Source organism: Narcine bancroftii, chromosome 9 (genome assembly GCF_036971445.1).
Source record: "Narcine bancroftii isolate sNarBan1 chromosome 9, sNarBan1.hap1, whole genome shotgun sequence".
Taxonomy (NCBI): domain Eukaryota; kingdom Metazoa; phylum Chordata; class Chondrichthyes; order Torpediniformes; family Narcinidae; genus Narcine; species Narcine bancroftii.
Genome location: NC_091477.1, coordinates 50,107,799 through 50,123,642, shown reverse-complemented (window position 1 = coordinate 50,123,642; position 15,844 = coordinate 50,107,799). Strand labels below are relative to the sequence as shown.

Here is a 15,844-nt window from a genome sequence, read left to right as displayed (position 1 = left end):
TTTTAAAAACACACATACACAAACACACACACACAGACAAATGCTGGACAAACTCAGCAGGTCAAACAGAGTTAAATCATACAAGGGATATCCAAGAAGAAAACATATGCTGCTGGGACTGAGCAGAAAACGGACAGGCTATTGACACAGTTAATTTCTCTTCAATGTATAGAAAAATCTCTTATCCAGAAATGTATGCTTGGCTGCTCATGTCTTGCACAGTGACAACAAAGAGTTGTTCTCAATTGTCCTAGGCTGTAATCAATATGGTTATATTGTAAAGCTACTCGAAGCTTGACCATGAATCACAAAAGGTTGGTTTGCAGGTAAAAAAGGTAATCAAGAAAGCAAATGAATGCTGGCTTCATTGCTTAGGGATGGAATTTTTACAGCAGGGAGGATCTGTTGCAAAATGTACATGGTTCTGGTGAGGCCCTACCTGCAGCACGGTATGACTTTCAAAAGGATATACTGGCTTTGGCAGTGGAGCAGCAGGGGTTCACCAGGTTGATTCCAGAGATAATAGGGAGGGGGGTGGGGGGGGAGGGGGAGGGTTGGTTAGCCTATGAGGAGAGATTGAGTCACCTCTGATTGTACTCACTGGAATTTATAAGAGGGGATTTATGGAAACATATAACATTTTGAAAGGTATAGATAAGACAGAAGGAGGAAATCTGTTTCCACTAGTAGGTGAGATTAGAAGGTGGAACATAGACTCAAGATTTGGGCGGGGGGGGGGGGGTAGATTTAAGACAGAGTTGAGGAGAAACCTATTCCCAAAGAGTGGTGAATCTGTAGAATTCTCTCAGTGAGTGCTTGAGGAACTCAGCTGGTTTGCAGCGTTCGTCGAAGATAAAGATATATTACCGATGTTTCAGGCCTGAGGCTTTCTCCTAGTTCTCTCTCTCTCTCTCTCTCTCTCTCTCTCTCTCTTTCCTTTTCCCTCTTTCTCCTTTCACAGAGCCAAAATGATCCTTTCCTCTTATCATATCAAATTAACACCTTTTATTTATGGGACTGGACTCCTTTCCCTCCCATTCATCCCATTTTCTCTCTCGGGCTTTACTGAGACACCTGCCTGCTTTTTGCTTATACCTTGAAGAAGAACTCAAACTTGAAATGTGGATGTAATATATCCTTGCTTCCTGTGGATGTAATATATCCTTGCTTCCTGTGGATGCTGTGAGACTGGCTGAGCTCCTCCAGCATTTACTGTGTTTTTTTCTGCAATCATAGTGTCTGCAGACTCCCAAGTTTCACTGTGGAATTCTCTGCTCAAGGAAGCAGGAGAGGCCGCCTCATTAAATACACAGATATGTAAATGTTTGGATAATAGGGGAATTAAAGGTTAAGACAGGCAAGTGGAACCAAATCCACAGCCTGATCAGCCATGATGTCACTGAACAGCTCGACAGACCAGACGATCGACTTCTACTTCTTATGTTCTTATCATGTGCTGAGGCCGAGTAACCAGGGATGAATATCACCATGTGCCTCCCAACACAGCTCCATTGTTTATGATGATTTATTAAATTGGGTACTTGATATGAATGATTATAGAATTGACAGCTTTGCTATCGAGAAGATGTACTTGGCAAGAAACATTTCGAACCTTGAGCAGTTTAGCATGCAAGAGCAGTGTGTATCCAGCTTCTGTGTAGTTTTCACATTCCAGGTGCAGATCTCGAAGCTTGTACAGATATCTGCGGAGCACAAACAAAGCAATGAGCTATGCTGAAGATTACAGAATTGTCTCTATAATTACTGGGCTGTAATTAACTTCTGAAAAAAGTTAAAAAAATGATTTTGGATGGCTGCAGTGATCAGTATTTTCAAAATAACATTCATTAGTGCACATTCATTTTTCCCCAAAGGATGCAAGGCCTGGATAATGTTTGGTAACAAGGCTTAGTTGAGAAACTTGTCAACGATTAGAAATTACTGTCAGTAAAGTTGTGTGAAGACCTGATGTGCTCATCTCATGTTCCCCAGCTTATTTATGTTAAATGGGCTACTCCATCCATTTAAATGGCAAAGAGAGAAATTTAAAAGGAGTACATTCAGTTTCTCAAATATCACTCCATGCAGTTTTTAGTAAATGCCTTTGCTTACTCCAGAAGCTCTTTTGACCCCACAAAAGAACATTATATTTGTTTAAATAACAAAGACTATAGGTGCTGCAATCAAATATGCTGGAGAAACTCAGCAGGTGACACGGCATCCATCGGAAGGAAAGGGTAACCAATGTTTCGGGCCTGGGGCCTTGGTGAACTTAGGTAACAATTGTATTTATTTCTACAGATATCAGAGAGCAAAACTAATAAAAAAAATCAGCAATTGCTGGAAAACTGAAATGAAATCCAACATTGCTGCATTCAGTTGGTCAGGTAGCCTGAGAGAGAAAATCTCCCTCAACAAGTCAGACATTAACCTCATTATTGTCAGGGTGAGGCCAAAAGTAAACTTGAGGAACAGCACATCACATTCCTCCTGGACAACCTTAAAGCCAACACTTGAATGCCATTTTTACCAATTTTAGGTGAACCCAGCTCTATCTGGTTCCACAGTTTCCACTTGCTTTTCTCTCTATCCTCCTACCCTCCTTCTAACTGTCTCTCTACCTCTCCCACCTTCTGTCCAATAACCTATCACTCCTTATCCTCTGCTCAGCTTGTTTCCTCTTCATGTACGGTATTTTATATCATCTTTACTTAGATTCATCGTGCTGACCTGAAATGTCGATTGACCATTTCTACTCACAGATGCTGCCTGAGCTGCCGAGGTCCTCCAGCAGCTCATTGTTTGCTCAAGATTTGAGTGCATGCAGTTTTAATGTTTCTCTGAAATGGTAAAGCATTTCTTTCCTCTCTTTCTACTGAGACTGTCTGAGCTGTTGAGTATTTTCAGTATTATTTTCATGTTCAAATTTTATTTATCAAATTTTCATGTTCAAATTTTATTCTTATCATTGCCTCACAAAATAGAAGAAGGCTTGGCCCATCAAGTCTTTGTTGGCTCTTAGAGTAATCCCTTACTTCCTCGTCACCTCTTCTAGGTCACGAACCCATCAACTCCTTATGATTCTTCTCCCACTCAAGTACACTTGGAGTAGCCCACAGCACCCAATTAAATGGCCAGCTTGGGCATCTTTAGAAATTTGTTGGAAACCAGAGTACTTGGGGGAACATGAGAAGAAGGTGCAAACTCCACACAAACAGCACTGGAGGTCAGGATCGAACCTAGGTTGCTGGATCTGTGAGGCAGCAACTTTGCATTTCCAATTTACTAAAGAAGTTCATGACCTCGAGAAGTCTTGTGTCCATACACCAGCTTTGTACCCTTTCCTTTATACCACAGCTATCTTTACAATTCCCTGCTGCATTTAGTATCTTCTTCCTTTGTGTCAGTGTCAGTTTTCTCTCCATTCCTTTCCTATCTACATACAGGACCAAATGATTTTTTTAAAAGCTTTGATTGAACTTGCATTTGCCACCTCCACTGGCAGCTTGTCCCATATCTACTCACTTCTATGTGGAAAATTTACCTTCCAGATCACTTTAAAATTTTTGCCCTCTCACCTTAAACTTGAGTCTTCAAGCCATGGACTTTACCCTACCTTTGAAAAAAAAAACTGTGAACATCTACCCTCTCTATGACCTTCAGAATTTTTTTAAACCTCTATCAGGTCAGTGCTCAACCTCTTATGCTCAAGGGAGAATAATCTCAGCATGCCCAAATTTTCCTTGCAACTAAAGCCATCCATTTCAGGCAACATCCTGGTAAATCACTTCTGCACTCTTTCTTGCTCTCATGCTTTCTTTAGAAGGCTGAGCAGAACCACACAACCTTCCAAGAGTGGCAGAACCAATCTTTTATAATAGCAGAAACCAGTCTTTCTGCATTGACACAAGTCAATTATTGTCCTTGGCCAAAATCCAAGTCTAACTTGGCTCATGGCTGAGACTGACCGCCTTTGACTTCCTATAGACACTGCACGACCTGCTGAGTTTCTCCAGCACATTCGTGTATTGCACTCCACTACAATATCTGCAGATTCAAGTCTCACTCCAAAGGAGTGGAGTGTTTGTCCCGTGTTAGGTACTCACTTGCCCTGGACCACAACACAATCACCGTCAAGCCATCTAAAACCCGAGACAACATAAGCCGATTTTTTACAAACTCATCCTCAAAATTTACATCTGCCATTCAACTCTACAAGTTTCAAAATCTGCCAGATCCAACTGATTCCTTCTGAAGTTTGTGCTCAAAGTGTCTGATTGATGTTCACTAGAGAGGAAAATTAGGTTCAAAAGCTTAGAAAAGAGTACTGTGGAAGTATACAGGAGGGATTTCCTGTATATTTCTGAAAAAGAAAGATCAGCTCACTCCTTTAGCGCCTTGGAGACATAATTTCCAGAATCTTCTGATTATTATTCAATCTTGACACTTTGACTCAAGTTCCTGTCAGTCATGTAAAGGTTTGGGGATTATAGGACAAGGATCGATTCTACTGGATGTTAACTGCTACTGAATTGGATACACAGAAAGCAGTTACCAATGTGAATCAGATGACCCCACAATAGTACTTACATTTCAATATTGACTTTCCAACTTTAATGTCATCAAATGACACATTTGGACACTAAATTATTCGGGGAGACATCAGGGCAGGTTGCAGTATCAGTAAGGTGGATTTTACGGTTGAGTTTAAAGGTAGAGTGCATCACGGGGAGTTTCTGGAAGGGTGACAATTCTATGGATTCCAGGCTTGGGAGCTGAAACTGATGGGTGCCAAAGAGCTGGAGAAGGTTGCAGAGATGAAGATGGTGAGACAATAGAGAGGTTTGGAAAGTAGTAGTTTTAAAATCAGTGTTCCTTGATTGAGAATGGAGATCAGCTAACGCAAAGACAGATGAATTCAAAGGAAGACCACTGCAACAATGATCAAGGGAAAGCATGTGTTTGTCTGAGCAAGTTAGTCCCATTTGCTTGCATGCAGCCATGTCCCTCTAAACCAGTGCCATAGGTGATCTGTGGTTAGTAAGGGATTACTTAGGTTGGTATGTGAGTGGGGAAAAAAAGGTTGAGAACCACTGCTCTAAATCTTTCCTATCCATGCACCTGTCTAATTGACATTTGAATGTTACAATGTCCCTGCCTCTACCACTTCCTCTGGCAGCTCATTCTATATACTCACCACCTGTGACAAAGGTGCCCCTCAAGTCCCTTTTAGATATTTCCCCTCTCACCTAAAATCTATGGTATTTAAATTATTGATGCATCTTTATAAACTTTTAGTAGGTCTCCCTGAAGCTTCCTGAGCTCCAAGGAGAACGGTTCGTGTCTATCCCGAATGTGTGCTTTATTGGAAGAGATCCTTCGGGGTGGCACGGTTGGCATAGTGGATAGCGCAGTGCCTTTACAGGATCAGCAATCAGGACATGGGTTCCAATCCCGTGCTGTCTATAAGGAGCTTGTATGTTCTCCCCATGTCTATGTGGATTTTCCCCTGGGGCTCTTGCTTCCTCCCATCATTTGAAATGTACCAGGGGTGTAGGTTAATTGGGTGTAAATTTGGCGGCACAGACTCGTGGGCCAAAATGGCCTGCAACCATGCTGCAAGTCTAAATCTTCTTTAAATTTTAACTCAAGGCTATGGAACACTATTCCATTTTCTATCTGTCCTGCCCAAAGCATACAACTGGTGGCTTGGTCAAGCTGATGGGAGAGATGGAATTGAGCCAAGAGCCATCTCGGATCTTCATGCCAAGGGACCATTGCTGAATTTTGGAGCTAATATTGCCCCAGGGGATGAGTTGGAAAATAAACAGATGGAGACAATTCCAACAACATACATGTACCTTAAGAAATAAAAAAAAAATTATGAATTAGAGAGTAATTTCACTTGTTCAGATTTAATACCTACGAGTGATTACAAGGCAGTAATCTAATTGAAAGACTCCAATTACATTATAACCCATGGCAGCAAAACTCCAATATGTTCCATTTGAGTACAAGCATTAGATTGCTGTCCTTGTACCACAATCTAATTGATGAATAATATAAGCAGGTTCAGCTTTATGTGGGTGTTTCGTTTCGATTTGAGCTGATGTAAATTCCAACTCTTAACAGCTTCCTTCCATACCCTTATTGCAGACATTCCTGTGAAATATTCAGGAAGAATTGTTGGTTGGAGAAGATGAAATAACTATTTGCAAATGAAAGGTGGCAGGTCAAGATCCTTTGACCCATCCAGACACAGGATTATAACATGTAGATTATGTCACAACATACATGTTCCCCAACCAATTCAGACAACCTATGTGAGCAGAAAAAAACCCAGCAACTGTCAAAATCCAAAGTGAAATAAAGAATACTGGAAGTGCTCAGCACCTGAACAGGAGAGGAACAGGTGCACCTTAACGATGCGCGCTTAGCCCACTGCTTGGCTATGTGGTTAGGCACAATTCAACTGCCATCTACAATTTGGTGATGGTCGTCGGCAGAATGACAGACAGCAATGATGAAGCTAACAGGAGTGAGATAGATCAATTAATTGAGGGGGTGTCCCAACAATAAAGTTAGCTAAACCAAGGAATCAATTATGGACTTCAGGAGGGGAAATCAGGTGATCATGAACCAGGGTAAGCAGTGGAATGGGTTAAGAACTTCAAGTTCCTGGGTGTAAGATATATGTTGGGGCCTCCATGTCAATGCTTCATGAGGAGATTTGGTATGTCACCGAAATCTCTACAGGGATATTATGGAGAACATTCTGACTGGTTGCATCACTGTCAATGCACAGGACAGGAAAAGACTACAGAGAGAGAGGTGAGCTCAGCCAGTGCCATCATGTGCATCAATCTTCACTTCATCAAGGACATCTGCAAGAGTTCTCAAGAAAGCAGCGTCTATCCTCAAGGACTCTGACCACCCAGGCCATGCCCTGTACACACTGTTACCAACAGGAAGGAGGTATAGAAGCCTGAGGATGAACAAAAACAGCTTCTTTCCCTCTGCCATCAGATTTCTGAATAGACAATGAATCACTAACTCATTTTTCTTCTTTTGCACTACTTTATTTATTTTTTAAATGTAATTTATAGCAATATTTCCACCTGTGATGCTGCCGCACAATAACAAATTTTGTGACACCTTCATGGCAATAAATCTTAATTCTGATTCTAAAGTTTTGGGTGAGAAAAAAAAGTATGTGTTATGTTGAAAGAGGGAGGATGGAAATAGGGAGCAGGCCAAAGTTGGCAAGGAATTTGTTTCTTTAAAAATTGATGTGTAGAGAACAGAAGGCAACAAAAAAAAGCAAATTGAAATAGGAGGGTTCACCTTCATCTGTGGAGAGAAAAGCAAATGTGGTGACCTGAAATTGTTAACTTCAATATACTGTCGAAAAGTGCTGGAGAAACTCAGTGCATCACGCAGCATCTATATAACCAACATCTTAGACCTGAGCTGAATGTATAGATATTTTCTACAAACTCACCAACTTCCACGGTTACCTCTTCACTGTGAGGATACTATACCTTTCTTTCAATTCCTCCATCTCCATCACATCTGTTCACTGGATGAGGTCTGAGATGTCCTCCTTCTTTAAAAAGATGTGGCTTCCCCTTCAGTGCTTGTAATCCAGGTCTTATCCACATCCCCACTAGTTCCTGCACATCTGCCCTGTTCTCTTCCACCCCTAGATGCAACCAGTACAGGATTTCCCTTGTCCTAACCTACTACCTCACCAGCCTCTGCCTCGAACATATAATCCTCCGCAAGTTCCGCCACCTACAACCTGATCCTATCAGCAGACGTATAGAGTCCTCCATAATGTTTGCGACAAAGACACTTCTTTTCATTTATTTGGCCCTGTGTACCACAGTTTTAAATTTTAAATCAGCTAATTCATGTGATTAAAGTGCACATTACAGATTTTTTTCAAGGTTATTTATATACATTTTGGATTGACCATGTAGTAATTACAGCACTTTCTATGCCTAGTTCCCCTCATTTCATAGGACCATAATATTTAGGACAGAGCAATGGTATGTATATTAATGTAATAAAGTGCCAGACAGGAACCATGTAAAAGGTCATAGGTGGATATGGGAGAGAGGGCAGAAGACAAAAACAGCTGAGGAGATAGGAGGAGGGATGGCTGTCTGAAAGGAGAGGAAAGGGGATGGCATAGAGTGAAGAAGTAAAAAGAATACTGGGTTGTAACTCCTCTCATAGCATGGGAACCATTCTAGTGGGAATGGTTGTTGGAAACAGAAGAGTGGACCAGGGAGTTATAAAGAACAGTCCTTTTGGATGGTACAACAGCAAAAGTGTGAAGATATGTCTTGTGGTGAAATCCTGTTGAAAGTGGTAGAACTCCCTGAGTATAATGCTTTAAATTGGCAAGCTGGTGGGGTAAAATGAATTGAATTGTTTATTGTCACATCCACTAAGATACAGTGCAAAGCTCTGTTGTGCATGCTCTCCAGGCAAGTCAACCTACACATCGAACAACAGGTCATGCAAGAATAAAAGTAAAGGAGCAAGGGATGGTGTTACAATAAAACAGATATAGAGGGGTGGAAAGTGATGGGAAGGTAACACAACCCTTGTTCTGGCCTGAGAAGAGGCGAGACTGGAAATGCAAGAAGAAGATGTGGTTGGGTAGTTTAAAATGCAATGTTCACTGCAAAGATGGTAGGGTTCTGGTGAATGCATTCTCCCTTTATTGAAGGATTTCCTCAGTTGCAAGGATTTGTTTCTCTCATCTAAAACAGAATATTATGGATCTGAACACACTTCAGAGATTTGAAATTGTGAGCCAGAGTAATGATTCAGTCCATCACTGAGGTTGGACGACACCAGTGGTTTCCAAACTGCCCCCTAAACTCACATTCCATCTTAAGTAATCCCTATGCCATTTGTGCTCTGTGTAATAGTAAGGGAATGCTTAAGGTGATATGTGGGTGGGAAGAGAAGGTTGAGAATCACTGCTCTAGACCCAATTGTTAGTGAAATATTTGGCTTGAGAAAAATGGCCATTGGCCCATTTCCTTTGGAGTTATGAAACTGTTCACCTAACGAGTCAATGAGGTACAATTAAACAGTGGTTTTCAAACTTTTTTCTTCCCACTCATATACCACCTTAAGCCATCCCTTACAGAGCACTCAGGCATAGTGATTACTTAAGATGGAATGTGGGTTAAGGAGGGCAGTTTGAAATCCATTAGACTACACTGACAGAGGTGGAATATTTCATGTCCATAAAAATAGCATTAGGTATTGATGCCACAACCCCTTCTGCCTGGTCTACCAGTCAGTACAAAAATAGCTGAGCCTTTGTTTCAAGCCATCGATCCCAGCTGATCAACTCAAAGTAAACTATTATTTTTGGCTTCAGCTTTGAATATGGTTCAATTTCCCCCAATTTTAGCTCCATTCTCACGAAGAGAGGCTAAACCCTCAACCTTTTATCAGAACTGTATATGCCTCACTGATATCATCCAATTCTTCAAAACTCCTGTCAGGTTAACTCAGTTTTTCCTCCACTGGAGTCTGTTCGCAGCTACTGAATCTAGGGTGGGGGTAGGGGTATATTGGCTGGTAGTGACAAAGACCAGAACTGAGTAGAGTGCTCTGAATGAGGTCTCATCAAAGCCTGCAAGCAAGATAACTTAGTTCTGAACTCCAACCTTTTATAATACCCAGCACCCCATTTTACTTTCTATCTAATGCACCAAACATTTTTGTATCTCACCATGATCCCTTTCCAGACTACTATGAATGTGAGCTCATTTAAGAAAAAAAAGGATTGGTACATTGATGGGAGGGGTATGAAGGAATATGGACCAGGTGCAAGCTGGTGGTAAAGGCAGAAGAATAGTTCAGCACGGACTGGATTGGCTGTAGAGCCTGTTTCTGTGCTGTAGTGTTCTATGGTTCTATAATCATTCCTTGCATATATTTTGTATTTTTTTATAATTTGAGATGCGACAAGGTAATAGGCCCATGACCCCATGCCACCCAGATACACCCATATGACCCATTAACTTACCAACCACATAGGTCTTTGGAATGTGGGAGCACCCGGTGAAAACTCAAGTGGACGCACAGAGAGAAGGTAAAAACTCCTTACAGACAGCTCCGGATTTGAACCCGGGATCACTGATGCTGCAATAACCCTGCACTAACCATTACAATGACAAAAGGGTTCTATTTATGTCCTTTCTTCTTGCTGGGTCATTGCCCCACATTCAATTACTCAGCACTCCACATGCCCATCTGAAGTGCCAGTTAATCTCCCTATTTATCTCTTTGTGGAATCTGTGTCCTCACAACTCTGTTTCAGATTAAATGTTAACTCTGGTCTTTTTCTCCCTCTCTGGTGAATGAAATGGTTTGTTCAAGAACAAACCATGGAAGTCCCTCCATGATTCCTGGCCAATAGATTTTCTCATCAAACACCAGTGAGAAAACATTGCTGATTGTGGAACCTGCCATGCACATGTTAAATTTTTTTTTACACTTGGAAATCTAGTAACAGTCCCTTCCAGCCCATGAGCACCTGTCACCTAATTACATCCATATGACCAATCAATCTACCAACCCATACATCTTTGGAAAGTGGGAGGAAACCAGAGCAACCATGCAGGTCATGGGGAGAATGTACAAACTCCATATAGTCAGTAGTGGATATGAACCTGGGGATGAGATGCTATTGAATGATAATGACAGGCCTCTTCTAATGAAGGTTGCCATTGCCTGGCAGTGTTTGCCCCTTAGTGGTTCATGCCAGAATGTTATCTTGGTATTATTGCTTCCTGTACTTAGGAGTTGAGAATGGAACTGACCATCAGTAAACCCCCCTCCCCTCCCCAACTTTTGTATCTGTAATGGAAGGAAGATCATTGATTGAGTAGCTGAAGATGGTTGGTCTATGACAATCAGCTGGAATGATTGATTTTGGGTACTTCAAGTACAAAGTTTGCACATTCTCTTTATGGCATGTGCCCTGGTTTCCTTCTTCTTCCCAATGACTTGCAAATTAGTCATTTAAATGTTTCCTGTTAATGTCCCTGGTGTGCAAGTAAGTGGTGGAATCTGGAAAGTGTTGATGGGAATGTGGGACTAGTTTACCTGGACAGTGGCAGTTGGCACTATGACTCTATGTTGTATGGAAACATGAAAATCAAATCCCTTTATTAATTGCAATTTAATGAGTGAGACCCATGTGTGGATCTTCCAAAGGTGCCAGGAGCTCAGTTTCCATGCTCTGTTCCTCCCGGATGTGAAGACCAATGTTAAAGATGATCACGATTTTGGAAATTTCACTGACTTCAATTTGACCAGTTCAGGTTTAGACGAACCACAGTGACCATTAAGAACAGAGTTCTATCTGACCCCACAGACCTCCAGATGCTGAGACAACGTACTTTCTCAATAGATCTAGGAAGGACTTCAGTAGTTTAGACTCAGTCTGATAAGGTGTCAAGGGACAGAGTAGAGCCCTGCCATTATTCACAACTTAGCTGTGCTTTCACTCAAGTTTACTTCCTTTCAGTTACTCAATATTTGATCTTGTCCCAATTTTTCATTTTAAAACAGCTCTTTATGGCAAATGTTTAGTCTTTATTTTACCTCAGAAAAGAGAATTAAATCCACCTCAAGTGAAATATAACCTGAAAGCACTGATCTCATTAAGAAAGAAGATCATATGACCAAATGTTATTGACTACGTACCTTATGTACATCTCTTCCCGATTTATATCCTGATAGAAATTCTGTAGGGAGGAATAATAACATCTGGTCATTTAGACAACACATATAACATTAATTATTATTATTACAATGTAGCGTAGCGTAAATGAAAGGTTAATAAGTGGTGAAAACAGGGCCAAAGGTTTTACTTTGAAACCCTGCAGAAGTCTATCACCTAATAGTAAGGGAGAATGGTTCCAGGGAAAAACAGATGGCTATGTTGATTAGGCCAGGCTATTATTACTTAAAGCGGAAGAATCGAAAGGAGATCTCATTGAAACGCACAGAGTTCTTACATGAATCGACACCTGGATGGAGGGAAATGTATTTCTCCTGGATGAGGAGCTCAAAACCAAGGATCAAAGTCTCAGAATAAAGGGTTAGTTATTTTGAAGGAAGAGTGTAGAGAATCCTAGGAACTCTCCACCCCAGAGAATTGTAGAGACTCGGTCACTGAAAAAACGAGAGACTTCTGCACATTCTGGAGGTGGTAGGGATCAGTGCTGCAAAATAGCACTGAGGTACAGGATCAACTATGGTATTGATGAACAGGGTCAAAGGATTGAATGGCCTACTCCTACCCTTAATTCTTAGCTTATGTTTTGATGTAACGTAACAGTTACTTGGACCTGATGGAACCCCTGAAAAGGGTTGTGTCTTGTACACTTGTTTCACACCCACAAAGCCTTCACCACACAGCATCCTACAAAGCAAAGTATTGTATTTAACCTATCAAGTATGGAAAGTTAATAACATGAACTTCAGGAGCCCTTGAAGTGCAGACCAGAAAGAAGTCAGGCTGGAAGTAACAGAAGGTCTAAGAGAAGGGTGACATCATCAGCACATTAGCTAGTGTGTGAACACACAAAGAGCCTGTTCACAAAACAGGAGCATTAAGGCACATCTGTCACCATGGAAGATATGGTCCCCTTGTTTAAAGCCAATAGGGAGAATTCTGGGAATTACAAACCAAGGAGTCTTACATCAGTGGTGTACAAACAATTGGAGAGAATTCTAAAGGACATGGTTTCTGATTATTTGGAGAATTACTCTTCTCACGTATAGACATCATGGCTTCGTGATGAGAAGACGATGCCTCATGAATCTAATATATATTTTTGAGAAGATACCAAACAAAGCTGATGAAGTGGGGGAGGTAAATGTGATGTACATAGATCTTGTTAAAGCATTTGACAAGTTCCCCGTGAGAGACTCGTTCAGAAAGTCATGAGGCAAGGCATCCATGGAACCTTGGCTGTGTGGATACAGAATTTGGCTTCCCATAGAAAGCAGAGAGTAGTCATGGACAGGAAATATTCCGCCTGGAGATCAGCAAATAGTGGAGTGCAGCAGGGATCTGTTCTGGGACTCTTGTTCTTTGTGACTTTTATGAGTGATCTAGATAAAGAAGTGGAGAATGGATCAGTAAGTTTGCAGATGATATGAATGTTGGGGGAGTTGTGGATAGAGTTGAAGGTTGTCGCAGGTTACAACAGGATATAGATAGTATGAAGAGTTAGGGAGAGAAGTTGCAGAGACAGTTCAATCCTGATAAGTGTGAGGTAATGCCAAGTCTCATGAGACAAGCTTAGCAGAGCTATGGCTTTTCTCTTTGGAGCATAGAAGGATGAGAGGTGAATTAATAGAGCTCTACATGATTCTGAGAGGAGCATATAAGGTAGACAGCCAGTACCCGTTTCCCAGGGTGGGAGTAGCAAACACCGAAGGGCATCTGCAAAAAATTATGGAAGAAAGTTTAGGGAAGACAACAGGGGTAAGCATTTTAGTCGGAGAGTTGTGGGTGCATGGAATGCATTGAGCTGGTGATGGAGGCTGAAATATTAGGAGTTTTTAAGAGACTCTTAGAGAGGCACATGGATGAAAGAAAAATAGGGGGTTATGAGGTAGGAAGGGTTTAATTTTGTTTTAAATTTTGGTAGGAATAGATAGATCGGCACAACATCGAGGGCCAAAAGGCCTGTACTGTGCTGTTCTCGAGTTGTTTGAGGGGAAAGCAACAGAATGGCAAACTAAAGAATTCAGTGTAAAGCTGATCATAAAGAAAAGAAGAGGCATAATTCACATGAACTTGGTGATTAATAACCTGGAGATGCTATCGCAACAGGACATTAAACCTTCCTGTGTCTCAGTAAATGTTGAAAGAAATAATGCAATGTTGCACCATTACTGATGTGCATAGGAGACAAGAGTGTGACAAGTGAAAAGGAATGGTCCCTCTTCTGGTTGCTCCAGAGCAAGATTCCAATTTGGTAGAGTGGTGATGGCTGAACTGGGGAGAGGATATGAAGACATGGTCTCTAAAAGCCATCTTGACAAGCATCCTGAGGTGTTATGATCTTGTAGCATTTAAATAATAGAGCACAAGCTGCTCTGAAGGAGGATGCAATACATCGGTCATTCATAATCTACAAGAGACAGGACCTCACCATTTCATCCATATATCCTCACTTCCTGCAAGGATAGGACAGAGACTTGATTTACTCTTTCTGTGGCACAAGTATGAAAAAAATAACGAGGAGTAAAGGTGAATGAGTAAAACATTACACCTTGACACAATGATTGTATTCGCCTAAACTATTCTAAATTCTCCTTCAATTATTTAACTCAAGTTGTTGCTTCTCAAGATTAAATTAAACAGAACAGCTCCCTGATGTCAGATAGTCATGTAGAAAATCTCCAACATTCATTGTTATTAAAACATGCAGCTAGGCAATTAACATCAGGTAGTTCATTGTGTTAATTTACTGATGGAAATTCAGCAAGATAATAATATGTTAAGTTATGCAGACAACAAGAATAAACATTCTGTACAATCCTTCCTGGCAAAGCTCCAGAAAATGTCTGTCAGTATATGGTAGCCAGGAAGGAGCTTAAGAAATGACTTAGGAGAGCTTGAAGAGGGGATGAGGAGGCCTTGGCATGTAGGATTAAGGAGAACTCCAAAGCATTCAATGCATATATGAAGAACAGATGGATGATGAGAATGAAGGTGGGGCCGCTAAAGGATAAAGGAGGCATTATGTGCCTGGAGGCAAAGGAGGTTGGGAAGGTCCTAAATGAATACTTTACATCAGTATTCACAAGTGAAAAGGACCTTGATCACGGTGAGGTCAAAATTGAACAGGACTGTGTGGTGGGCAATGTGGAGATTAAAGAAGAGGAAGTGTTAGATCTTTGTAAAAACATCAAGATTGTTAAGTCCCTGAGGCCAGACAAGGTGTGCCCCAAGCTGCTGTGAGAAGGGAGAGAAGAGAGAGCTGGGGCAGTAGCTATGAAACTTTGAATCCTCTTTGGCCACAGGTAATATGGAGAATCCTGGGAATTATTGATGGGAGAGTCTTAGCCAGTGGTGCGTGAATAAATGGAGAAGATACTTAAGGATAGGATCTATGAGCATTTGGAGAAGTACAGTCTACTCAGGGATAGTCAGCATGGCTTTGTGAAGATAAGATCATGCCACATGAGTCTAATTGAATATTTTGAGGGGGTAACAAAATAAATTGTTGAGGGTAGGGTGGTGGATGTGGTCTACATGGATTTTAGCAAGGCATTTGACAAGATCCCCAACAAGAAGCTCATCTAGAAAGTCATGACTCACAGGATCCGTGGAAGATTAGCTGTATGTATAAAAAATTGGCTTGTAGGAAGAAAGCAGAGAGTAGTAGTGGAAGGAAAGTATTTTGCCTGGAGGTCAGTGACTAGTGGTGTGCTGCAGGGATCTGGCCCACTGAGCCTGCTCCCTCATTTAAGAAGATCATGGGTGATCTGGCTGTGTACTTAGCTCCACCTACACTCCTGTTCCCATAACTGTCAATTCCTTTACTATGCAAAAACCTATCTAACTGTATCTTAACTACATTTAAAGAGGCACCTCTACTGCTTCCTTGGGCAGAGATATCCACAGATTCACCTCTCACTGTGAAAAGGAGTTCATACCTAATACATACATACAGCACGGTAACAGGCCATTTCGGCCCATGATCCAGTGCTGCCCAATTAACCTACACCCCCGGTACATTTCAAACAGTGGGAGGAAACCTGAGCCCCCAAGGAAAAACCC

General features: G+C 41.4%; 1 protein-coding gene across 1 annotated transcript in view; it reads right to left on the bottom strand.

The window, feature by feature from the left end:
* The window catches only part of LOC138743573 (dedicator of cytokinesis protein 2-like), a 699,740-nt gene that overhangs the window by 97,193 nt on the left and 586,703 nt on the right, over positions 1–15,844 (bottom strand). Inside the window, exons 37-38 of the mRNA XM_069899077.1 lie at positions 11,746–11,786; positions 1,613–1,703 (exon numbers count right to left, since the gene is read on the bottom strand). Coding sequence (XP_069755178.1) covers positions 1,613–1,703; positions 11,746–11,786 — 132 coding nt within the window. The remainder of the gene's footprint in view (positions 1–1,612; positions 1,704–11,745; positions 11,787–15,844) is intronic.